This window comes from Puma concolor, unplaced genomic scaffold, assembly GCF_028749965.1.
Source record: "Puma concolor isolate L17-30 unplaced genomic scaffold, mPumCon1.1.hap2 unalloc_scaffold_24, whole genome shotgun sequence".
NCBI classification, from domain to species: Eukaryota; Metazoa; Chordata; class Mammalia; order Carnivora; family Felidae; genus Puma; species Puma concolor.
In genome coordinates, this window is record NW_028240230.1 from 157,334 (window position 1) to 183,429 (window position 26,096).

The window sequence follows — 26,096 nt, forward strand, 5'->3', positions numbered from 1 at the left end:
AACATAAGGTCAGCTGCCCCAGCTCCAAATATCTGGAGAGTAGAGCCCGCTCCACCCGGAGGCAAAGGGAATGGTCTTGTGTAACCTTTGTCCACCAGTCATTGGCCAAGGTCTGAGGGCAAGACGGCTCCTGTCAGCTGAAGATAATTCCAAGGAAGGGGCAGCTGTGAGCCATTATCAGCAGCCCTAACAGCAGCTGGAGGGGCCCCACAGTGTCTACTACAAGCAGCTTTCAGTGGTGGCTCCCGAACAGGGAAAGGCAGACGCCACAGAGGTCTGGCAGCACCCGGAGGCCTCTGCCTCCTCAGAAACCCTTGTCCCATAGTGTTTCCTTTGTGAGGCCAAACAAAGTAACCTTTGAGAAAGGTCTGTGAAATCCAAAAGTCTGGGAACCACTCAAATGTCAAATCTCTCACTTCAGAGCTGAAGTAGTTAAGGCTCAGAAGTAGGGACAGCAGTGGCCCAGGTGGGACAGTTTATTCAGGCAGTTCCGATTGTAGCCATGGGTAGAACATTCCTCCAACTGCCCCTTTTCTGTCTTTGCGTTGTCATTTTGCAGGTTCAACTCCACATCAGCACCATGTATTCATTGTATGTATCCACTCATTCGCTGTAGCCAGTATTCGTGTATGTCTCTGCCTCTCCAGGCAGATGGTGAACACCTCAAGAACAATAGTTATGATTTACCTTGCTTCTTCTAGTACCTACCACCCTCCTGCCATACTAGGTACTCGAAGATATCTGGAATTAAAAATGAATAAATCAACACATTCTTTGCACAAGGAATGCTTTAACAATTCCCCAGATATAACAACTTCTTCACTGTGGTCCTCTCTTGGTTTGCGAATGACAGTCAGGAACCAGGGGCCTGGGCCTGGATGGGTACAAGGAGAAAGCCCTAGAAAACCATTTATTCCTGGGGCTCTGGTCAGTCCTTTTTGAACATGGGAAGGAAAGAAAATAACGTGAAGTGGAGGCAAGAGGAAGAAGGCATGAAGGATCCCCAGGCGAGAAGAGGAACGCTGGAATGGCTCCACGCCTGTCTCATTCCTTGTGACACCCCGTCATCCAGTAGGAGAGTGGCCTGCCCGCACAGTGCAACCTCCATGCCACCCTGTGGAGAGAAGAAGGCTGGGTTCTTGCTTCCTACTTAGTAGCTCCTTCTCCACATCCATGACCCAGCACTTAGTGAACGCACAGCACAGCACAGCACGGCAATGCACAGAACCCCCTTCATTGTTCGCTCTCTGGTCTGTCCCCCTGTGGCCCCTCTGAGCCTTCCTTTAAATTTCTCTTCTCTGTGGTGTTTGGCTCCTCCCCCCGTCCAGTATGCTCCCATGTTTTCAAATCCTCCTCTGGCCCCGAAGGGGGAGCGCACCATTTTACAAGGCTGAGAGTCACTAAACACACAGAAAGATACATACATACATACATACATACGTACATACATAACCAATCCGTCAATCTCAGGGGCAACTATCGACTCTCCCTCCAGAGAGGGTCATCCCTAATAGCCGTCAGCGTCTCTTCCGCATGGTGTTCCTAGAGTAGACAAGGCACTTAACCCCCTCCATCCTCACAGGCACCTGTAGAGGCAACTTATCTATCTATCTATCTATCTATCTATCATCTATCTCCAATCTGAAGCTCAGAAAAGTGAAGCAACCATTGCACTGTCTACCATTGGGAAGCTGACAGCTTTGGGGGTATTTGCTCAGCTGAGGAGCTACGCACCTTTTATAGAAAATGTTGCTGCGAATTATGGAGAGGGCCAGCCCCATCCCCCACCCGTGGCCAGCATGATGGTACTGCTTAACTGCTCCCACACTTACAGCTCATTGAACCACTCGGGGATGATGGGTCCAAGCTGAGCCAATCAGATTCTCTATCCCAGCCCCTTGGACTCCGGGGCTGAGACTAGCCAGCCTCCCTGACTGCTCAGAACATTAGCCCGTTAGCTTGGGGGCAGCCACGATCTGTCCTCTGGAATGTGGAGCAGAATATACTGCTCTACAAAGAAAGTAGTGAAGGAAATACACGAGGAGGCAGAAACTTGTCAGGAAAGCCACACTGACAGTTCCCAGCTCCGCCTCCGTTCTCTTCCCGAGAAGAGACCCCTTGGGTAAGCTCGGTGAGACACCTTGTCCCCTCCGAAGCCATCTCGCTCAGCTAACTCAAGTTGCTTTGCTACTGTGTCCAAAACGGTTTTAATACAACATCAGAGAAAGACCCAGATCCCAAGTCTTATAAGTCCCATTTCCGAGCCCCGCCGCTCTCCCACGTTTTTCTAGATGGTTAGAAGGGGTCGAGTCCTTGCCTCCTGTCCCCTCCTGTCACTACATCCTTCTTGGGGCTCTGCCTGCTAACTTAGTCCCACAGTGACCTCCTCACCAGTTCTTCATTCCCCCTGGTCCAGACACAATCTTTTTCACACAGTTGATGGTTGAGAGAAGATCGGGGCTCAGCAGTTCTGAAGGGGAGACAGAGAATACCCGTGAGAACACAGAGGACAGTCCCAGAGACTGAGGCAGACACTGGCTCTCCCTGCCCCCCAGGGGCTGAGTCCTTCCAGATTAGGCAAGGGCTCCCTCCCAGAGGCCCACTGAGATATCCCTACAATGGCTGCTAGAGGTCAAGAGTGGCTAGGGGTGGGGGCAGGAGGGGCAGGAGTAAATGTATGTTTACTACCACACATCCTAGCTAGGGTACATGCTGGTTCACGCCACGTTTGAGGGTTTCTAGGGAAAGGAAATGTCAAAACAGGCAGCACAGAGGCCAAGGTAAACCTTGCCTAATGAGAGAGGCTCTTCAGGTGAAGAGTGCAGGGATGTCGATCAGAGTACCAAAGAGGGAGTAAGGGGCAAAGTCATGGACCTGTGGAGCCTCCAGGAGTGGCTCTGAGGTGGGGAGTTTGTCCTTGGCCTCCAATCAACCAGGCCTTTAACCAAACAAAGTCAGCACTTGATGGTTAGAGCTGAGCCTTCAGGGCCACCAGTCTGGCATTCAGCACTGGTTCTATGAGCCTCAGTTTGCTCGTCTGTGAAGCGGGGATCATAATAGTTTCCACCGCGTGAGAAGCTGGCATGGGAAGTGCTTAGTATAGAACACACTCTCGATAAAGTTTGGCCGCTGCTGTCCTCTGCTACTGGGTGTGCAGAGCCTTTCTGGAGCCTGCACCCCGGAGAATCTCCTAACCGGAGGGGCATCGTAGCCACTAGTCTAATCCTCTGCTCAGCAAAGGCATTCCTGGACTCCTCGGGCCATCCCTCTGGGTGCATTCCCAGGCTTGGAGTGGGAAGAGAAGTCCTGAGAGTAGACCCCACTCATCCTCTCACCTCTCCCACCCTGAGACCCCGGCCAGACCTTTGCAGTCCTCGTGGCACATGTTTTCCGAGTGACTCTTGTAGTCACTGCGCCAGTAGTGGCTGTTGATCTGGAAGATGCCATAGTCGAAGCTGCCGTCTGCATTTTCATTTACCTTTGATAGGTTGCAGTTGCTCTCCACAAAAGCCAGGCACAGCCCTTAGAACAGGGAGAAGAAGTTTTTAGAGGGCTCTGAACTGAGGGACAAAGGATACGGAGGAGAAAGGGAGATGGGGAAGCAGAAGAAAGGAACAAGGCCTAAGAGGCTAGATGGGGCAAGCTGGCTGGAAGCACCCATTAGCTTCTCCCCTCGCCCTTCGGTCCATCCACCTGGCCCTCAGTACAACCGCTCATCATCCCGCTGTCCATCCGCGTCTCCTGCACTTGATGATCGCCTGCTGTGTGCCGTGACCCGTGCAAAACCCAGTGAGGGACATTTAGCTGGGTCAAAGGCAGCTGGTGCCTTCAGAGGGCCTATAGTACAAGAATGAAGACGCACACCTTAAAGGACCGTAAGACAAGATAAAACGAGAAGGACAGCACAAGACAGGTGTGTGCAAAATCTGGGCAGAAGGAAGCTAGCCCCACCATGGAGGAGGACGAAGCCTTTGCACTGCCTGCTCCCTCTGCCTGGAATGCTCTTCCCCGGACATTTGGGTGACCCGGTCCTTTGCCTCATTCAGTGCTGCTCAATGTCACCGCCTCAGAGAGGTATTCCTTGACTTCCCCTTCAAGGACAAGGTTACCTCTCACTCCCCTGGCTTTATTCTGCTGCATAACATTTATCACCACCAGGAAGTGCTTCATATGTTTGTGTGTGTGTTTGGGACTCGCCTCTCCCCCTAGAATGCGAACACTGTGAAGGAAGGGGCTTTGTTGATGTCTCTGTCCCCAGCCCCTAAAACAGTTCCCGGTACATAGTAAGTGCTCAGTTAATAATTGTGGAAGGAATATAGAATGTTGGGAGGGGCTTCTCGGGGAGGGCTGCTGTTTGAACTTGGCTTCGAAAGATGAATGATGGAAAGATGGCCACATAGGGGGTGACCAGGAGCAGAAGAGGAATGGGAGGGAGGGGAGGGTGGGTGATGGGTATCGAGGAGGGCACCTTTTGGGATGAGCACTGGGTGTTGTATGGAAACCAATTTGACAATAAATTTCATATATTGAAAAAAAAAAAGATCTACTGAATGAGTGCTGGAAAAAAATAAAAAATAAAATATGTTCACAAATTCTTTGACTCTTCTCTCTTTATTTTTATTTTTTTTTTAACGTTTATTTATTTTTGAGACAGAGACAGAACATGAATGGGGGAGGGGCAGAGAGAGAGGGCGACACAGAATCCGAAGCAGGCTCCAGGCTCTGAGCCATCAGCCCAGAGCCTGACGCAGGGCTCGAACTCATGGACCGCGAGATGGTGACCTGAGTTGAAGCCAGACGCTTAACCAACTGAGCCACCCAGGCACCCCGACTCCTCTCTTTAAAAGGTGGGGTCTAAATTCCCACCCCTTGAATGGGAACTGGATTTAGTGACTAAGTCACTGCTAAATGCTGCTCTGTGCCGTCTGAGGTGAGGTCATAGGAAGGCTACCTTCTGTCATTTCTGTCTCTCTTTCTCAGCTCACTCACTCTGGAGGTACCCAGCCATCATGCTGTGAGGACATTCAGTCAAACAGCATGTGGGCAGGCTCATATGGCAAGGATCTGAGGCCTCCCTCCAACCCCCTTGACAGCCATGTTAAGTGAGTGAACCACCTTGGAAGTGGACCCTTCCGACTCAGTCAAGCCTTCAGATGACTGCAGCCCTGTGGTATCTTGAGAATCTCACCAAAGACCCAGAGGCAGAAGTGCCCAAGCTATTCCCGAAATTTTGACTCAAAACTTTTGAGGAATGGGGAGCCTGGGTGGCTCAGTTGGTTGAGCGTCTGACTTTGGCTCAGGTCATGGTCTCACCATTCATGGCTTCGGGCCCCGCATTGGGCTCTGTGCTGACAGCTCAGAGCCTGGAGCCTGCTTCAGATCCTATGTCTCCCTCTCTGCCCCTCCCCTGCTTGTACTCTCTCTCTTGTTCTCTCTTCAAAATAAACATTAAAAAAGATGTTTTTTGAGGAATAAATGCTTATTGTTGTTTTAAAAAAATTTTTTTAAATGTTTATTTTGGAGAGAGCAAGAGACAGAGACATAGAGTGCGAGTGGAGGAGTGGCAGAGAGGGTCATAATCTCGTGGTTCATGGGTTCGAGCCCCGCGTCGGGCTCTGTGCTGACAGCTCAGAGCCTGGAGCCTGCTTCACATTCTGTGTCTCCCTCTCTCTCTGCCCGCACGCTCTCTCTCTCTCTCAAAAATAAACATTAAAAAAATTAAAAGAGGGGCGCCTGGGTGGCGCAGTCGGTTGGGCGTCCGACTTCAGCCAGGTCACGATCTCGCGGTCCGTGAGTTCGAGCCCCGCGTCGGGCTCTGGGCTGATGGCTCAGAGCCTGGAGCCTGTTTCCGATTCTGTGTCTCCCTCTCTCTGCCCCTCCCCCGTTCATGCTCTGTCTCTCTCTGTCCCAAAAATAAATAAACGTTGAAAAAAAAAATTAAAAAAAAAAATTAAAAGAAATATGGCAGGGTAGCATTTGAGACTAATAAGTATTGTGCAAATTTGAGGTAGTGTTATAGAAACAACATTTTCTAAGCTTCACTCTATGAACCACATTTGCGCTAATGGAAATATTCCAAAACAGGAGAATGGAGTTGCCTGGAATCCCGGCCCACACTTTGGGAAGCCCAACTATGCACAGATGGGTCTTCTTGGTTTCTCGTCAGCTCTGTCTCTGTGTCCACCTCTCTTATTCAAAAAGTCACCACCAGCCCCCGCTCCACCCAGCTCATTAAGGAGTTTGGGCTGGCATGAGGAGTTTCTGCCCTTGTGACCTAAGAGTGACTACAGGGCCTGGTACTGCGCCTGGCTCAAAGCAGGTGCTCAACAAACAGTAGCTGCCACCATCCTCATCGTTCTAATTATTGATTCTTTGATGGTAACCATGGCTTAGACGTCTCTGTACCCCTGCACCCTGCAGCAGGGCAGTATAACCGTCAGCAGGCTTTGGAGTTAACAGGCCTGGATTAAACCCCTACCTGGCAGTTTTGGATTTGCGGCTTTGGGCACCTGAACAGGTTACCTACATCCTTTAAGCCCTGTCCCCTTATCTGCCAGATGGGGATAATAAAGTATGTTTTCACGGACTGTTGGGCGAAATTAAGACTGCAACACGCCCAACCCAGGCCTTGACACCAAGTAAGCAAATAGTGAACTAGCTGCTGCCGCTGCTTCCGATTACTGTTACTCTCTAGTCTTGTGCTTTCAACACAGTTATTTGTTGGCTCACTGAAGTCACCACACCGAGACAGACACTTGGGGGCCATTCTCACTAAAACGCTGGGGGAACGGGAGCAGGCACCCGGAGAACAGGTGTCCTTGCCCAGCAGCAGCAAACTAATAGAGCCGAAGAGGCACTGATGGGCCAATCACTCCGCTTGGAACCGTTCCTACCAACCCTGCCAAATCTGCTGGGCTGTGCCCCAGTCCTACTGTCCCCTCGGGGGACTCTGTTGGTGGCCAGCGGTTGGTGCCATATTCCATCACCTATTGCTAAGCCACCAGCATTTATTTGGGGGCATGTAAAGAGATTGTCAGGGGCGCCTGGGTGGCTCAGTCGGTTAAGCATCCGACTCTTGATTTCAGCTCAGGCTGTGATCTCACGGTCGTAAGATCGAGTCCCTCGCATCGGGTTCCACACTGAGCACGGAGCCCGCTTGGGGCTCTTTCTCTCCCTCTCTCTCTGCCCCTCCCCCCTTGCTCTCTTTCAAAATAAACAGACATTAAGAAAAGAGATGATCAAACCTTGTTCATTCAGGATTTCTTTTATTCACTACTGTATTTTGACTCTGACGTCCTTTTTCTAAAATCTGTCATTCATTTACTCAGAAAGTATAGATGACTTCATTATTTTTAATGTTTATCTATTTTTGAGAGACAGTGTGTGAGCTGGGGGGAGGGACAGAGAGAAAGGGAGACGGAGGATCTGAAGTGGGCTCTGTGCTGACAGCAGAGAGCCCAATGCAGGGCTCAAACTCCCACACCATGAGGTCATGACCTGAGCCAAAGTCGGATGCTCAACGGACGGAGCCACCCAGGCACCCCGACTCCTCCCAACATCCCAAATGTGACTGGTTAACGCCCTCCTCTGCAGAAGTGGAGGGATGTTTGCGGCTTCTGCACGTTGTGCTGCATTATCTCTTGGAATCGTGCAGCCCTGATCCGAGCTGGGTAGGAAAGCAGTGGTAGGTGCGGTGCTGGGCTGAACTGGAGAGAGCCCAGCCGCACGCATCCGACCCTCAGTGGGGTCAGCAGAGGCTAGTGTGGTACAGGTGAACAGGAAGTGCCCCCACCAATAAGTTTTCTGAAATAAAGGCCTGAGCAGGGCAGTCCTGGGTGATTACTGCTCTCACACATTCTTTACTCTAACCCTCCAGCATCTCCCTGCTAGCTCTCTGAGGGTGGGGACTTTTTTTTTTTAAAGAAAACAAACACAAAAACCCAATGGGAATTGTCTACTAGCTTGTAAGGTTGAGGAACACCCTGCTTCCCGCTACACATTTTGTGTCTGAGTTTGAGCTCTTGGGAAGACAGACAGGCCTCAGCCCGACAGTGGAGGTAGGCTCAGCGATCCAAATACTCTGGCAACCCCAAAGACCTCACGGAGGGGCCAGAAAGAGATGATCCTCTACAGGCAGGGGGTCAAGCGCGTTGTGAGTAACTGGTATTTGGTGAGCCAGGGGAGAGAGCACCAGAATAAGCTGTGAATGAACTTAATAGTCTAAGCCCCTTAAAGATACGTTGTCCGGTTTCCAGAGACTGACTGTATCAGGGAAATGAGGGAAAGACGCCCCATTCACCCTACTTTGCCCATTTGTGTCTTGCGGAAATCCTGGCTACCACGAGGGACTCTGGCTTCAGTCCTGCTTCTCTCGCCCGTGGCCCCTGTTGTCTGTAGATAAATTCTGAACTGTTTACGTTTTAGTTCCTTACCACGTGGCTAGAATTGGTTATGGATTTATACATTTCAATATGAGAAGAAAAAGTATTTTATAAGCAATGCTGAGAAGCGAGTATCGGAAAGTAAACTTTGTAGGTGGCCTGAGGCAGGACGGCGTTCACTCTGTGACAACCTCACATAGTGTCTCACTCTCGTCACCCAGCTCTTCAGTAGTGGAATCTGTGGCCTTCTCTGCTGTGGCTTTGCCAGCCTCCCTGGGAAAAGGAGAAGAATGCCAAGGCTTTGACTCTCGAAAGGAACAATTCGACTCTTCATAATTTCCCCATTTTAGAGAAAATCTTCCCCAATCACGTACCCTAGTTCCATATGGAAAACCTCATCCTTATAAGAATAATCCTTGTCGTATAGCTTCTGTGCCATGTTTTTCTTGCGTGTGGCATTGAGAGGTCTGTACAAGTCCCTAAGCCAAAGTGGCCGCCTTCTACAGAAAAAGCCCTCCTAGAAAACAGAAAGGACAATGTTAGGTCCGTTTCCCCTGCCTTCTCCAGCCACGGTACTTTATCCTCCTCAGATTTACCTGACTGTCACTTTCCTTTGAACAGCTCTTACACAGCAGAGATCCAAAGAAGCCCCTTGAAGGAAACACACACACAGACAATTAGTGATTCGTACCATTTTCCATGCCTCTCACAATGTATTTCTCCAGTCTTATTAGCAAGCAAAATCAACACAGACCTGGGATCTCAGAAATAATTCCATACATGCTGGGCTCTCAGAATTGTCCTGTGTCTGTCCATAATGGCCCCACAGTGTCCCTGGGAGACCTTTGTATGTAACTTGACATGAAGTATAGGCAGGATTTTCACCCTGCTCCCCTTCTGGCCCTTGGCCAAGTGCCCTTGTGCAGTCAACAAACTGGGTGACCACACGGCAGAAGCACCTAACTCTCTCCAGAAGCATTTTACATCCGTCCCCGCCAGGCTTAGCCTCCCAGGCATCATTTGCTGGCGGGTGGGGAGGTGTTTCCATTTTCCTAGCTGCTTTACCTTACGAGATGAATCGCACCGAGTGAATGCCTGAGTCCAACCAGCAGTTATCTAGCTCACTGACTGTCACACTGCAGGCAGATGAGGGAGTGGGTCGTGAAATCACCTTAAAACACACGGCTAGCGCTAAAACACAAAATACTCTTTTTGCATACAAACGGAATAGGGGGTACCTGGGTGGCTCAGTCAGGTGAGCAGCCCAAGTCTTGATTTTGCCTCAAGTGATGATCTCACAGATTGTGACATTGAGCCCTGTGTCTGGCTCTGTGCTGATAGTGTAGAACCTGCTTGGGATTCTCTCTCTCTCTCTCTCTGCTCCACCACCCCCCCACCAAATAAATAATAAACTTAAAAAAAACAGAACAGAAAGAATCAGAGTGTATGGTAAGTTTGTTTTAGAAGGGACTTATGTCTATACGGTATGTGTGCACTGAGTTGTGACATAAAATGCAGTTCACAGCCCAAGAACAGTGTAGTCAGAGACGTGCCCAACTGGAAAGGAACCATCTTCTTTCTGGTTCTAGTGGTACTAGTGATACAACCGTCCGGCAAGACATCTTCCTTTTCTCCTTCTCCATCTCATTATTATAAAAGGAAGAGATAAATGATTATCTAAGGTCTCTCCCAGTTCAAATTCTATTGGGTCTGGATAAAGGGAATGGAGAGCGGGGCCTCGAAAACCAGAAGGAGGAAGAAGGAAGTTTCCCCCTCCCTCTATAGACGGACTCATGTATTCCACCTTCCATCATGCTTGAAGACTAGCCCCTTCACCCCACGACTTTTGGCCCTCCCTATCCCTTCTCCAGAGCCTCTGAGAAGGTCTGTGGCCAGGCCCGATGCCCACCGCCAGCAGCAACGGGTCTGAACATTTCCACCCCCGTCCCCCCACGATCTTTCTTTAAAGGTCTAGTGAGCAGGTGCTCTGTGCCAGTCCCATTCTAACTCGGGTTTGGCTGGGCAGCTAACTTTGCTGGATCCAGGTAAAGCATTAGGCCAAATATGTATTCTTTCTGCCTTTGGTGATTTCCTGGCTGTAAAACAAGGGGATTGAAATAGATGAGTTTGAAAATCTAGTTCTAAAATTCTACTGTAACGATTGCCAGACTAATATTTACCTTGAGCTTCCTTCTTTACCTTCCTTGGCTGCTGCTCTATGATAACAAATCTGTTTTGGAAGAAAACATGATCACAGTTACCCATCACAATAACCACTCCCTCCAAATCTTTATTCATTCCTTTGCATTTTAGGTCTTCTCTACCCAGTGAGATGATAACTTTTCCTAGGACAGGAATTTGTTTAATAGTCCTTTGACTCTTCAATAACACCTAACTTGTGTGCAGCTGGTAATACGTTTTACTGACTGTCTCAGATAACATTCGACAGATAATTCCTAATAAAAATTCTTGGGAGGAGGAAAAGAAAAGTGTCTACCAGAAACCTAAACAGCAGCACTGTTTTAAAGTCAAGGACAAGAGTAGGATGTGTGTTATCACTGCTTCTATTCATTGGTGTTGAGGAGGTCCTAACTGATGCACTGGGAAAAAATGGAGTCGTGGAAAGGAAGAACTAAGACGTATTTGCATACGAAATTACAGACAAACTGAAAGGCCCAAGAGAATCAACTAAAATTTTATTGGAAGAAATATGAGAATTCAGTAAGATGGCTAGATATAAAATCAAGAGATCAACATGTAAACCTCAATGACTTTCCTATGTTCCATAAATAATTAATCAAAAAACGGAAGAATTATCCCATTTACAATGATCAATAAAAAGGCATAAAGTACCTAGGAATAAACTTAGCAAAGAATGGGTAAGACCTATGAGATGAAAACACTAAAGCTCTTCTGAAGGACATTAAGAAGAAAGGAATACATGATGTGAGACACTATTTTCCCAGAATAGTGTAAAGATGTCAGTTCCCTTCAAATTAACCTACAAAGTCAAGGCAATCCCATTCAAATCCCAAGACAGTTTTTTAAACAAAAACTGGCCAGCTGACATTTGGTAGAGAAAATGTGCAAGCATAGCTACAAACTGTATGAAAAAGAAGATCACAGAGCAGACATTAAAATACGTTCTTACGGAGCAACTGCAGTTAAGTATGTAGCGTGATACTGATACAGGAAAAGAAAACCAGATTGATAGAATAGAGTCCAGATAAAAATAGTATTTTAGATCCATGAAGAAAGAATGAACCATTCAATAAAAGATTTTAAAGTAACTGGATCTTTACGTAAGGGAAAAAAGTTAGATCCCCTACCTCGACCGTACCAAAACACCACACAGATTCCATACAGATTAAAAATAAATAAATCACAACAAATATTATAAGAGTACAGAAGAAAATATCAGAGACTGTTTTTATACCATGAGGCGAAAAGGCCTTGTTAACAAGACCCATGTCCCATAAGCCATGAGGTAGATATGGTGACGGACTGTCCACACCCTCCTGTTCATCGTAGTCCTTGCCCCCTTGATCCCCTGGATTGTTTGTCCTCTTCCTGTTGATTTATAAAACTCTCTTCATATGAGATATATTCATCCTTTCAAGGGCTTTCACTGAATTTCAATGTTTCAAATATTTGTCAGTGTTTTTATCGTGAAGGAGACGGAACCGTGGGATAGGAGACAGGCTGACTGCAGGCACAGCTGGGTTCTGCTTTGGGTTTTGCCACAGGGGCCTTAAGCTGATCCCCTTCTATGTATGAAAGAAGGATGGTGATATCATCCTCACAGGACTGTGGGGATTAAATCAGATGTCTGGTTTATTCCAAGCATAAATCAGACAAGACGATCAAATCTATCAAATGTTTCTGCATGTGGTATCAGGTCACAAAGCTTTTTCTCACCACAAGATCATAAAAGTATTGATTCTATTTTCTTCTAATACTTGGGCGGGTTCTTGTTTCTCTTTTTTTACATTGACTGAAATATGTTTTTTTAAGGTGAGAAATAGGGATCTGTTGTTATTTTCCTCCCAAATAATTAAGCAGTTGTTCTACTACCATTTATTTATTTTCGTCCACTGATTTGAATACTAAAAGGTAACATTTCAATGTTTATTTATTTTTGAGAGTGACAGAGAGAGAGAGTAAGAGTGAGAGAGGGGCAAAGAGAGAGAGAGACACACACAGAATCCAGAGCAGGCTCCAGGTTCTGAGCTGTCAGCACAGAGCCCAACACAGGGCTCGAACTCCTGAACCATGAAATTATGACCTGAGCCAAAGTAGGACGCTTAACCAACTGAGCCACCCAGGCGCCTCTAAAAGGTAACATTTCAAAAGTCCTAGTCACCCACGGATCTGTCTATTGCTGGACTCTGTAGGCTACTTCACATAAATATTAGGTTGCATTATTCCTCCTTGTGAAATTGACACAATGCCTCATCTCTTCCTTTGAACATCATTATTGTCCACTACAGGAAAAAAACTGCATGGTCTCTGACCTCAAAAAGTGTATCATCTAAGTAGGGAGAGGAAATAATGAAACCACATAAAAAAATATACACACAAGGTTAAACCACATAGGAATTTAAAACAGCAATAGGAGTTTATAGAACTTCCCCAAAAGCAAAAGGCTGCAGGCCACCTCAAGATGCAGAGTACTGACTGGACAATGGCCAATGATTTCTCTTCCCAGAGGTCATGGTAAGCTGACCCCACGCTAGTTCCTAGGCTCTTAGGCTGAGAAATCAGACTCTGATCTCATCAAGAGAGAACGCACTTCTTTCTACATGGAGGCAATATCACCTCACCAATGTCACAGGATTGATCAAAATCAGAATGTCAGGTCAAGACTTGACAATAAGGAAAACATCCGTTCCATAGATAGGGCATCTGTGTCTACATGATTGGGCATTACCTCCTGTGGAGACAGGCCTCTGTGGCACGCTGAAGTATAATCAGAAGGCTATTTGGTGAGAAGAGAAGTGGAAGAAAAGTAATTAGCTGAATCCAGTGTTTAATGGAAAGGACTGAGGTAGCTAGATCCATCCATCTGCCCCGCGGGCACAGCCCGGCTGGTGGGCCTGACTCTCATCTGCTGCCTGAGGTGCCATCTCTACTCTTAGGCAAGGCTAGGTGGGCACTGCCCATGTTGGTCTCTTCCCACCATTTCTATGCCTTTACTACTGACCAACCCTCCAGAAGACAGACATGTTTCTCCTTAGCAGTTAATACATCCAGTCAGGTTTTACTCGAGTCTGAGAGACCAGGAAGCCTTACATATCTCTGCTCTGATCCATGACCTTGATATTTCTCTCTTGAGGAGCTGCCTTTTAACAAACTGTTTAGCATATTTTTGTTATCAGGGGAGGGGAATGCGTCACTGTAGACCCTAAGAAATGGTGACAATCTCACAGAAGGACTAGGTCCAGGAGTATTACAGTATTCGGGGAAGGCTTTGTGAAGAAAGATGAACTCGAGTTGGCTTTTGAAGGCTCATGGGACTTCCACCAGCAGAGTGAAATAAAGGAATTTCAAGTGGGCAAAGTCACCAACAAAAGTAGGAATGGGCATGGTCTGACTACGGGATGGTGGGGGGCTGCTTTGGCTGAAATGGAGGGTTGCCATGACAGATGGCAATATATATATATATATATATATATATATATATATATATATATACATATATATATAATAAGCATATGTATATTTGAATAAATATATTGAATATATATTCAATTCATACATAATTGAATAAAAGGTAAACAGGCAAGCTCCAGGAATAGGCAACTGTAATTATGACAAGCTTTGAGTAGCCTGATGCAGGATTTTAGCTGCAGGGTTTTAACTGAACCTGTCTACACAATGCCTTGCGAAGTGGAGGAGAGAGCTGTAGGTACATCTAATTAATCAACAAGATGACACTTTTATCTCTAAGCCATGCCCTTTCTTCCGAGATGACTGATAGCTCCATGAAGGTGAAGACTATTTCTCTCTCATCATTTTAGCCAACGAGGAAAGAAATCAGTGGTAGGAGGAGGATGACTGGTGAGTGCATCGAATCGACATAATTTTTTTGAGTTGAAGAAATTTTACTATCGTGTCAACTGTGGCCTTCTTAGACCTAATGTCTCAGAACAAGCTAATGGCTTGTTATCTTGGTTACAATCCACAGATGTCTCCCGGCAGTGGGGTTCCTTTTAAAATCCCTGGAATATACTTTGCAATGAAAGGACAAAGCCTATCTCCTTCCTCCAGACTGAAGAGGGATATCAGGTCGTGATAGGTGGGAAAGTGGCTTTGATTTTCAGTTTGTGGGTTCTGAATCTATTATAAAGAAGGAATATAGTCTGGGAATCTGAATTAATTGTTGTCCTTACCTCAATGAGACAGAAAACTATGATCAAAATCATCACTACTACAGTCACAGATATTGCCAAGATGAGTTTGTTGTTATAGCCATAGCCTGGAACTTCTTTTGTGAGCTAAAAAAAGGGAAAGAACAATGTTTTTAGAAAACAGAGATAGGATGAAAGTTAACTATTCTTTAACGACTCTAAAACCCCATTCTTTCCGATGAATCGCTTATAGGTTCTTAAGGAATATACCAAATCTAATGTGATATGTAATCTTAATCATTAGGATTTTCTTCAAGAATTTATGTATCTTGTATGTTAGGTCCTCTTTTTGTCTACTCTGGGAACAGCGGCACTGTTTCCTGAATGAGCAAAGTGGCAGATCATTGCCTTAGGCAAAATTATGTGGCCAAGACAAGACCCGGACTAGGAGCCCCTGGTCCTTGTGCTTGGGTCCATGTCCTAAACCACCTAAATGTCGAGACCCCACATTTTGGGATTTATCCTCACCTCCCTTGACTCCTGCCCTCTCTGTTCACTCTGGACTTCTGTGCTCTCACTGATATAGTTCTCATTTTCCCATTGGTCCGTATCCCACTCTGCCTTGGACACCTTTACTTCTTGCTGCTCGCTGAGAAGCTTCATCAGGAGGCCTGTTCTGGAGATGAGCTTGGCACAGGCCAGCTGCATGTGGGTCTCGGAGCAGTCCATTTTCAAAGTCCGGATAACATGAGAAATGAGGCTTCTCACGTCATTGTTGGGGATGAGGGACTGTAGCTGCTGGTTTAACTGAATTTCAAACAGATCACCTGAGGACGAGAGCTTTGACACAGTGAAGCCTGTGGCTTTTGGGGGCAAGCCAGTGCCCGCATTGTGGTATTCCCATTGTGTATCATTGGTTTGTTTAACGGTCGGCGTAGAGTTGTCTGCAGTAACAGTAGAATTAGCAGTGGAAAGATTCTTACGGTTTGTGAATTCAGGGAGGGTTTGTTCTGGCACAGTAGTGTTTCCTGTAGAAATATTTTCTTCAGAAACATTTTGGGCAGTAGTGTTCTCCACAGTAGTGTTTTCTCTGTAAGTTCCTGAAGGAGCAAATAATTCTGGAAAAGGATTTTTCTGAGGACTCAGTTCTCCCGGAGATGAAAAATCCTCTCGTGAAGGGGAATTTATGAGGCTCCTGACTGCAGAGGATGGAGGCCTCTTTGCAAGCAGCTGTCTATTACTGAGTGAACTTTCCTTTCTGGACTTTCGATTCAGTTTGGCCTTGGGTGTTCTGTGGACCACATTGGAGCGACTTTTATGAAAGCGGTGTGTTTTTCTGGGGTGTGAGGCTGGCCCAAAAGCCTTCATATTTCTAACTCTAGCATTTGCATCTTCTAAAAGAAAAATGCTGTACATGAAGTCTTTTGATTTTTTTTTCACGTCAGGTGGGGATTTTGGAGCGGGGGTGGCAGAAGGCCTGCCCAAAGAGTATTGCTTCAGGAAAGAAGAGACCACTGCCTTGTGCTCATCTATGAACGAAGGCTCTGTGTTGAAGGAGCTTCCCACTAATTTGCTGGGCCTGTGCGCCACGTGAAGCTCCCCTGGGGATGGTCTCCTGAGTCTTGTTTCTTTGGCCATGTTCTCCACAGATGGCTGGGCGTTCTGTTTCCTCTGGATGTTCTGACGTCTCAGTTCTTTTAAGTGCCTTTTCCGTATGCCCTTTGGGCCCTTGATGACCTTGTTCACTCTCAGGAACTTTTTCCCCACACTCTCAACCTTGTCTAGGCTCTTCTCCTGCGGTTGGGCAGTTTCCAATTTCTTTGGAAAGATTTGACGTTTAAACTTGGGACCTAAAAGGCTGGAATGTATAAGCATGGCTGTTTTTTCTTTCTTTTTCACCTCATCAATTTTTTCCTGAATTTCTGCATCTAACAAATTTTCCAGAAAGTAGAGTTTTCTCAGTTTATTCTTGTAAGTTGAGTTGTTGGATCCAGGTTTAAGAGAAGGGTCCCCTGTGTCGTTCATCGAGTGACCCACGGGCTTGTCTCCCTCTTGCACATTTGAAAACAGAAATTTAATGAACGGTAACAGCGTCGATTCTACGTCTTCTAGATTGCCCTCCGAGAAATAAGGCGATATGTAATTCAGTGCACTGATGACATCACTTTTGTCATTGAAGTCTAGCTGCTCATTCATAAAGGCTGACAAACTGACACGATCTATGTCTGAGGATGCCTTCTCTGGCTCAATAGTCAGCTCCGTGCTGGCACTCTTCTTTCGAGCTTTCAATACCTTCATGAATGATCCTTCTGCATTCCTTAGGTATACTTCCTGATCTGTCGAAGAAGAAGAAGAGATGAGTTTTGATAATGAACGACTGATAGCACAGCTCTTTGTCAATGCACAGTCATACATCCCAGTCAAGCAAATTAAGAATCGGCAAATACTTGAGCGCCATTTAGAGAGGAGACGAACTCAAACTTGGACCTACGATTGGCAACAACGAAAGGAGAAAAAGATGCTTTTTGAAAAAGTAGCTATTTCCTCAGAACATTCCATAGTGTGAATAACTATATTTAGAGTTATTCCATTGGTCCCTAAGGGCCGATTGCCCAGGCCTCAAGAAAAGCCAAGGCTGGAAGATACTCGGCTAAACTGTGTGCAGCTCTAGTGCGACTCCTGGCATTCACATACCCCACCCTGTCCTGCTTCGGGGGCAGAGGGAGCACGAGTCTTTCTCCTTCTATGTCTTCAGTGGGCTTGAGTTCTTGCTACCATCACATAGGCACGGGACAACACCCGTCACTAGCAGGTCCTCATCTGGACACGCCCTCTCCGCCCACCCACCAATTCCTTTGTTTGGTCCCTGCTCCCCTATATCGCACCTCCCGTAACATAAGCTCTAGAGAGAAAAAACTAAAAACGAGACCCGCTAAGTCCACCCTGGTTCTTTGCTTAAACTTGGGCAGAGATGTGGGGTATAGGTTAAGAGATTTTCCAGGTATGAGAGAGATGCCACTGTGGGGCGTTCAAAAAAATCAACGGAATGATACTTGAGGTTTTAAAATGCAGAAGGGATAAAGAAACTTTGGTCAAATGCCTACTTTGCTTTCATTTCCTTTCATTTCCAGATTTCTAGCTTTACTGAGAGAACCATCCAGAGCTTCCAACTACATGAAGGTCAAGCGTACAGCTTGTGTACACTGAACAGCACTGTGCAGCTGGGGTTTTCCAGAAGAATTAAACGTATTTTTAGCGGTGCTGGTGAGAGTCAGAGGAGGAGGTTATAAAGGTCACGAGAGAGGAGGAGCAGCGGGCTGGCGGAGCGCCCAAAACGGGAGAGGAGACTTGAGTGCTAGGCTAAGGCACCTCTGATCTCATTTTTCCTCGCCTGTCAAAGGAGATTAAAAAAAAAAAAAATGCCTATTCTGCCCACCTCTAAGGGAGAAGGGAGTAAGATAATTGGCAAAACATTGTTTTGGAAAATAAGCAACACTGCTTATAGAAGTAGCAAAGTGTGGGGCGCCTGGGTGGCGCAGTCGGTTAAGCGTCCGACTTCAGCCAGGTCACGATCTCGCGGTCCGTGAGTTCGAGCCCCGCGTCGGGCTCTGGGCTGATGGCTCAGAGCCTGGAGCCTGTTTCCGATTCTGTGTCTCCCTCTCTCTCTGCCCCTCCCCTGTTCATGCTCTGTCTCTCTCTGTCCCAAAAATAAATAAAAAACGTTGAAAAAAAAAAAAAAGAAGTAGCAAAGTGTAATTTATGCTGTGCCCTAGACCATTGACAGGGACCCATATTCAAGCTATCCAGGTGCAAAAGCACATTTTGGAAGTCACCAAGTTAGTGCCAATAAAACCTAAGAACAGAAAAATACCTAAAAGCACCTGTGTTTGGGATAGAAAAGCTTAAGATTCAGAACAAGAGTTGGACAGCCCAAGAATAGAAGAGCCCTCTCATCCGTTAGAACGGTTGGGTAGCAGCTTCTGGTTAGGGAACAGAAACACAGAGGCTCCAAATAAAACTTTTTCAGAAATCAGCATCACTGGTACTCTTACACACTTGTTAAAAACAACAAAATAAACAAAAAGGTATCTCCACCTGTCCTATAAGACAAAGGGCACCTGAGACCTAACGCACGTAAAATCAGCTTATAAACTGTGATGCACTATGTGAACAGGTTTTCATTTTGGGGTAGTTGACTTAATAATGTAACTGAGAATCTGACTTTTAACAAAGGAATAGTTCTTAGAAATTTAGGGATCTGAACTCCGAATGAGTAAAAATAATGCAATGACATCATTAGTTTAAAAATTTACCATTGTTAGGGTGCCTGGGTGGCCCAGTCAGTTAAGCATCCGACTTTGGCTCAGGTCATGATATCACAGTTCAGCCCCGCATGGGGCTTGCTGCTGTCAGTGTAGAGCCTGCTTCGGATTCTCTGTCCCCCTCACTCACTCTCTGCCCCCTCCCAGCTCACGCACGTGAAGGCTCTCTCTCTCAAGAATGAATAAATATTAAAAAAAATTATCATTGTTGATTAAAAATAAAAGTTAAACCACAAATAAAATAAAAATTTACAAATTTATCATCAGGCAATTAGGACTTACCACAACGTGTGCCATTTGTCAGACATGCACTGTCACAATGTAGCTTGACTGTCTTACAGACAACGTCAATAGTATTTTTAAATTGGCAGAGACAGCAGGCCATACGGCTAGGTAATATCCTATAAATGGAAACACAGAGAATTAAATTAGTGGTAAAGGAGTTACTTGAGTAGGTAGAAGAGGCGGGCCAAAGTCATCACAGGGCTGTGCAAAAAGGAATTCTTGAGGCACATGGCCTGGATGGTTGGGTAGGGACCAGTTGGCCAACTGCTGCTCTTGAATATTATAAATACCCAGATAGAAGGACAGAGGTGCCCAACAGAAAGGTAAGGATGGTATGGGGTATGGTATCCTTAGAATGAGATAGAGATTAGAACTGGGTGACACGGATCGGTAGTTTAATACACAGGTAACTGCTTCCAAGCCAAAGTCTCACTTTGGGTGGAGAGCACACAGAAAGAGGGTAGACTTCTAAGAGTTTGAATAAATCTGAAATATGGCCCATACTGAGGATAAAAAGCAATCAGCTTTGGCTCAGGTCATAATCTCGTGGTTCATGGGTTTGAGCCCCACATCAGGCTCTGTGCTGAGAGCTCGGAGTCTGGAACCTGCTTCAGATTTATCTTCCTCTCTCTCTACCCCTTCCCTGATCACTCTCTGTGTCTTAAAAATAAATAAATGTTAAATTTTTTTTTTAAAGCAATCAATCAAAAACTAATCCATAATCTACACAAATGCTACAATTAGCAGACAAGGACATTTAAAAAAGTTATTATAACAGTATTTCACATGTGGAAAAAACCCCATGCCTCTACTTAACTCAATGAATTGTGCAACAACTTCAAGTGGCCTAATATATGTATACTTAGAGTCCACGAAGGAGAGGAGATATAAAAAAAATTTGAAAAAATAATAGCCCCCACATTTCCAAATAAGTAAACCCTATAAACTCACAAATCCAGGAAGGTCAATGAACTCTGAGCACAGCATGGATTAAACTACATGTTTAGTTTAATCCATTAAACACGGATAAAACTACACCACGGCACATCATAATCGAACTGGTCAAAGCCAGCGATAAAGAGCAAATCTTAAAAGCAGCCAAAGGAACAAAACCACACACGACATACAGAGCAACAAAGATATAACAATGACAACATATTTCTTGTTGGAAATAATGTAAGCCAGAACTCGGTGGGGCAGCATCTTTCAAGCAGTGAAAAGGAGAGGGGGACCAAATAGCTATCAAGCTAGAATTCTATACCCAAAGCTTTCAAAAATAAAAGCAAGATAAAGACTATCTGAGACATACAAGAGCTGGAAGAATTCATCATTAGCAGGCTTACACTATAGAAATGCCAAAGGAAGTATTTTTTTAAATGTTTATTTGAGAGACAGAGAGAGAGGGCACGTGCAGTATGCGTGTGCAAGGGGGAAAGAGCACTGAGGAGACAGAGAATCCCAAGCAAAGCCCAACGCGGGACTTGAGCTCACAAACTGTGAGACTATGACCTGAGCCACAATCAAGAGTTGGATGCTTAACTGACTGAGCCACCCAGGTGCCCCTAAAGAAAGTATTTTTAAGCAGAAGGAAAAGGATAGCAGACGGAAATGTGGATCCACACAAAGGAATGAAGAACATTAGAACTGGTAACTATATAGGTTATGATTTCACTTCACTATATGTATGTATATCATTTCACTATATGATTTCACTTATATGTAGAATCTCAGAAAAAAACAAACAAACAAGGGGTGCCTGGATGGGCTAAGTCAATGAAGCATCCTACTCTTGATTTCGGCTCAGGATCTCAGGGTCGTGAGATCGAGCCCTGTGTCAGGCTCCACGCTCAGCATGGATTAGATTAAGATTCTCTTAAGACTCTCTCTCTCTCTCTCTCTCTCTCTCTCTCTCTCTCTCTCTCCTCTCACTCTCTCCCCAACTTCTACACTCTGTCTCTAAAATTTAAAAAAAAATACACCAAAACCCATAAGATACCTAGGAATAAACCTAATCAGAGGTAAAAGATCTGTATGCTGAAAACAATAGAACGCTTATGAAAATAAATTGAAGAAGACAGAAAGAAATGGAAAAACATCCCATGCTCAAGGATTGGAAGAACAAATATTGTTAAAATGTCTATACTACTCAAAGCAAACTACACATTCAATTCAATCCCTATCAAACACCAGTATTTTTCACAGAGCTAGAACAAACAATTCTAAAATTTGGATGGAACAAGAAAAGAACCCGAATTATAATGTTGGGGTAAAACAAACAAAGCTGGAGGCATCTTGATTCTGGACTTCAAACTGTATTACAAAGCTGTACTCATCAAGACAGTATGGTACTGCACAAAAACAGACACATAGATCAATAGAATAGAATAGAGAACCGAGAAATGGAGCCACAAATATATGGTCAGCTAATCTTCGATAAAGCAGAATATCCAATGGAAAAAAGATAGTCTTCGCAATAAATGGTGTTGGGAAAACTGGACCGTAACATGCAGAAGAATGAAACTAAACCACTTTTTTACACCATACACAAAAATAAATTCAAAATGGATGAAAGATCTAAATGTGAGACAGGAAACCATCCAAATCCTAGAGGAGAACACAGGCAGAAACCTCTTTGATCTCAGCTAAAGCAACTTCTTACTAGACATGTCTCCAGAGGCAAGGGAAACAGAAGTACAAATGAACTACTGAGGAGTGCCTGGGTGGCTTAGCGGGTTGAATGCCTGACTCTTGGTGTTGGCTCAGGTCGTGATCTCAGGGTCGTGGATTGAACCCCGCATCAGGATTCTCTCTCCACTTGAGATTCTCTCTCTCCCTCTCTCTCTGCTCCCCCCCATGCATACATGTATGTGTGTGTCCATGTTCTGAATTAATTAATTAATTAATAGGGGCACCTGGGTGGCTCAGTTGGTTAAGTATCTGACTTGGCTCAGATCATGATCTTACAGTTCGTGAGTTTGAGCCCCGTGTCAGGCTCTGTGCTGACAGCTTGGAGCCTGGAGCCTGTTTCAGATGCTGTGTCTCCCTCTCTCTCTCTGCCCCTCCCCTGCTTGCACTCTGTCTCTCTCTCTCAAAAATAAACATAAACAAACAAACAAACAAACATTTTTTTAAATGAATTATTGGGACCTCATCAAGATAAAAACCTTCTGGGGCACCTGGGTGTCTCAGTCGGTTAAGCTTCTGACTTCAGCTCAGGTCATAATCTCGCGGTTTGTGAGTTCGAGCTCCGCATTGACTCTCTGTTGACAGTGCGGAGCCTACTCAGATCCTCTGTCTCCCTCACTCTCTGCCCCTACCCCACTCTTGTGCTCTCTCTCTCAAAAATAAACATCCGTTAAAAAAAGATAAAAAGCTGTACAGCAAAGGAAACAATCAACAAAATTAAAAGGCAACTGATGAAATGGGAGAACATATTTGCAAATGACATAATCTGATAAAGGGCTAGTATCCAAAATATATAAAGGACTCAACACCCAAAAAAATCAAATACATAATCCAGTTAAGAAAAGGGCAGAAGACATGAATAGATAGTTTTTCAAAGAAGACATCCAGAAGGCTAACAGACACATGAAAAGATGCTCAATAGCACTCATCATCAAGGAAATACAAATCAAAATCACAATGATATACCACTTCACATGTGTCAGAATGGCTAAAATTAATAACTCAGGAAACAACAGATGTGGAGAAAGGGGAACCCTTCTGCACTGCTGGTGGGAATGCAAACTGCTGTAGCCACTCTGGAAAACAGTATGGAGGTTTTTAAAAAGTTAAAAATAGAACTACCCTACAACCTAGCAATTGTACTACTAGGCATTTAACCAAAGGATACAAAAATGCTGATTTGAAGGGGCACATGCACCCAATGTTTATAGCAGCGCTATCAACAATAGCCAAAGTATGGAAAGAGCCCAAATGTCCATTGATGGATGAATGGATGAAAGATGTGGTATATATATACAATGGAGTATTACTTGGCAATCAAAAAGAATGAAATCTTGCCGTTTGCAACTACATGGATGGAACTGGAGGGTATTATGCTAAGTGAAATTAGTCAGTGAAAGACAAAAATCACATCACTTCACTCATATGAGGACTTTCAGAGACAAAACAGATGAACATAGGGAAGGGAAACAAAAATAATCTAAAAACAGGGAGGGGGACAAAACAGAAGAGACTCATAAATATGGAAAACAAACTGGGTTACTGGAGGGGTTGTGGGAGGGGGGATGGGCTAAATGGGTAAGGGTCACTAAGGAATCTACTCCTGAAATCATTGTTGCACTATATGCTAACTAATTTGGATGTAAATTTTAAAAAATAAAAATAAAACAAGGTAAAAAATAAACAAAAAATAAACAAAAAACCAAATGAATGAATAAACAACAACAAAAAAGAGAAAACACTTGTAAATATGGAGAACAAACTGGGGATATGGACAAAATGAGTGAAAAGGGTTAAGAGGTACAAACTTGCAGTTATAAAATAAATAAGTCACCAGATGAAAAGTACAGCATAGGGAATATAGTCAATAATACTGTAATATACTTATTGTGGTGAGCATTTCATAATGTATATAATGGATCACTGTGTTGTGAGCATTTCATAATGTATATAAAAGATCACTGTGTTGTACACCTGAAACTAATTTAATATTACATGATCTATATATACTTCAATAAAAGAGATAATTGAGGGGCACCCGGGTGGCTCAGTCAGTTAAGCATCTGACTTCAGCTCAGGTCATGATCTCATAGTCTGTGATTTCAGGCCCCACATCAGGCTCTGTGTCTACAGTTCAGAGCCTGGAGTCTGCTTCAGATTCTGTGTCTCCCTCTCTCTCTGCCCCTCCCCCACTTGCACTCTGTCTCTCTCAAAAATAAAAAAATAAAAAAAGATAATTGACTATTTAAACAAAAAAAATAATATGGTGTGCTAAAAGTAAAATGTATGAAAACAACAGCACAAAGGTCAGGAGGGGAACAATGGAAGTACACTATTTATTATAAGGTTCTTATACTATTCATGAAATCATATCATATCATTTGAAGATAGACTGTGATAAGTTAAACATGAACACTACAAACCATTAAACAGCTACTAAAATAACAAAACCTGAGTTGTAACTATTTATCCCCCCACCAAAAAATAATAAAACGTACTAAATCAACCCAAGAGCAGGAAGAAAAAGAAAAAGAAAAAGAAACAAAGAACAGATGGGATACATAGAAAAGAGTAGACAGTAGCTTTAAATGTAATCCTATAAATAATTACATTAACTATAAATGGTGCAATCACCTAATTAAAAGATAGAGTTGTCATACTGGATAAAAAAGCAAAAGCCAACTATATGCTGTCTATAAGATTCATCTTCAATACAAAGATATAAGTAGGTTAAAAATATGGAAGAAATTATGCTTTGCTAACACTAATGAAATGAAACCTTGAGTGGCTATATTTACTATAGGACAAAGTCAATTTCAAAGCGAAGATATTACCAGGGATAAATGAGGTTATTCCATTGTGATAGAAATGTCAACTAATAGAAAAGACATAACTTAAAAATTTATGTATCTGATAATAGAACTTCCAAATATATTAAGGAGAATAGGAAAGAGGGACACATAAGTACACAATTATAGTTGGAGATTTCAATATCCCCTCTCTCAATAATTGACAGAAAAAATATATAGAAAATGAGTAATGATACATCAGGCTTGAAAAATACTACCAACCTACTTGACCTAGTTGACATTTATAGAATACTCCACACCAAATCAGCAGACTACATATTTTTTTCAAGTGGGCACATAATATTTATCAAAATAGACCATATTCTCATCTATTACCAGAATTCATTGACTATAAAACAAGCCTCAATAAATTTAAAAGGATTTCAGTCATCCAACATATTGTTCTGTGACCACAATGGAATTAAATAACAAATTAACAGATCTGTAAAATCTCCAAATATTTAGAAACTAACCAATACACTCCTAAGGAACCCTATTGGTCAAATAAGTCAAAATGGATATTAAAAACTATTTTGTACCGACTGAAACTGAAAACACATGTCAACATGTGGGATGTTGCTCATATAGTATTCATCTTCCCCAGTGTCCACTTTTAAGAAACTAGAAAAAGAAAAGGAAATTCATCACTGAGTAAGGAGAGAAAATGGAATGATAAAGATCAAAGCAGAAATTTTTAAAAAGGAAAACAAAAATAGAGAAGTCAGTGTAATGAAAAGGCACTTTTTAGAGAAGATAAGTAAAACTGATAAACTTCTGGCCAGATTTATCAAGAAAAGACAAGAGAAGACACAAGTTATCAATATCAAAAATGAGAGGAATGACATCACTACAATTCTACAGATACTAAAAGGATAATAAGGGAATATTATAAAATACTTTATGTCAACAACTGCAAGATGAAATAGATTCCCCGAAAGACATGAACTACTCCAAAAAATAAGTATGTAATTTAAGTAGCACTATTACAAAAATAAAATCTGTAGTTTAACACTTTCTCACAAAGAAAGCTTCAAGCCCACATGGCTTCACTGGTGAATTCTAGCAAACATTTAAGGAAAACACAATGCCAATTCTGCACAAACTGTACTAGAGAATTGAAGAGAGGGGACTACTTCCCAACTCAATTTTAAGGCCAACATTCACCTTATGAAAAATAGATCAAGACATTAGAAGAAAGGATAGATAGAAGATCTCATATACTGC

General features: G+C 44.0%; 1 protein-coding gene across 9 annotated transcripts in view; it reads right to left on the bottom strand.

Moving 5' to 3' along the window:
• Nucleotides 1–446: 446 nt before the first annotated feature.
• The window catches only part of LOC147571493 (uncharacterized), a 52,217-nt gene continuing 26,567 nt past the window's right edge, over nucleotides 447–26,096 (bottom strand). For 3 of the 9 annotated variants that reach the window (XM_086696307.1, XM_086696306.1, XM_086696309.1), the window contains 4 exons: nucleotides 19,336–19,454; nucleotides 15,260–17,067; nucleotides 14,774–14,878; nucleotides 12,686–13,359 (listed from right to left, as the gene is read on the bottom strand). In XM_086696307.1, coding sequence (XP_086552433.1) covers nucleotides 13,228–13,359; nucleotides 14,774–14,878; nucleotides 15,260–17,067; nucleotides 19,336–19,454 — 2,164 coding nt within the window. In that variant the 3' untranslated portion in view covers nucleotides 12,686–13,227. Of the gene's footprint in view, nucleotides 1,115–1,444; nucleotides 2,471–3,335; nucleotides 3,523–8,572; nucleotides 8,655–8,755; nucleotides 8,899–8,977; nucleotides 9,033–10,542; nucleotides 10,612–12,684; nucleotides 13,360–14,773; nucleotides 14,879–15,259; nucleotides 17,068–19,335; nucleotides 19,455–26,096 lie in introns of those variants that run through there. The other 6 variants (XM_086696308.1, XM_086696305.1, XM_086696313.1 and 3 more) reach the window with 5 other exon arrangements.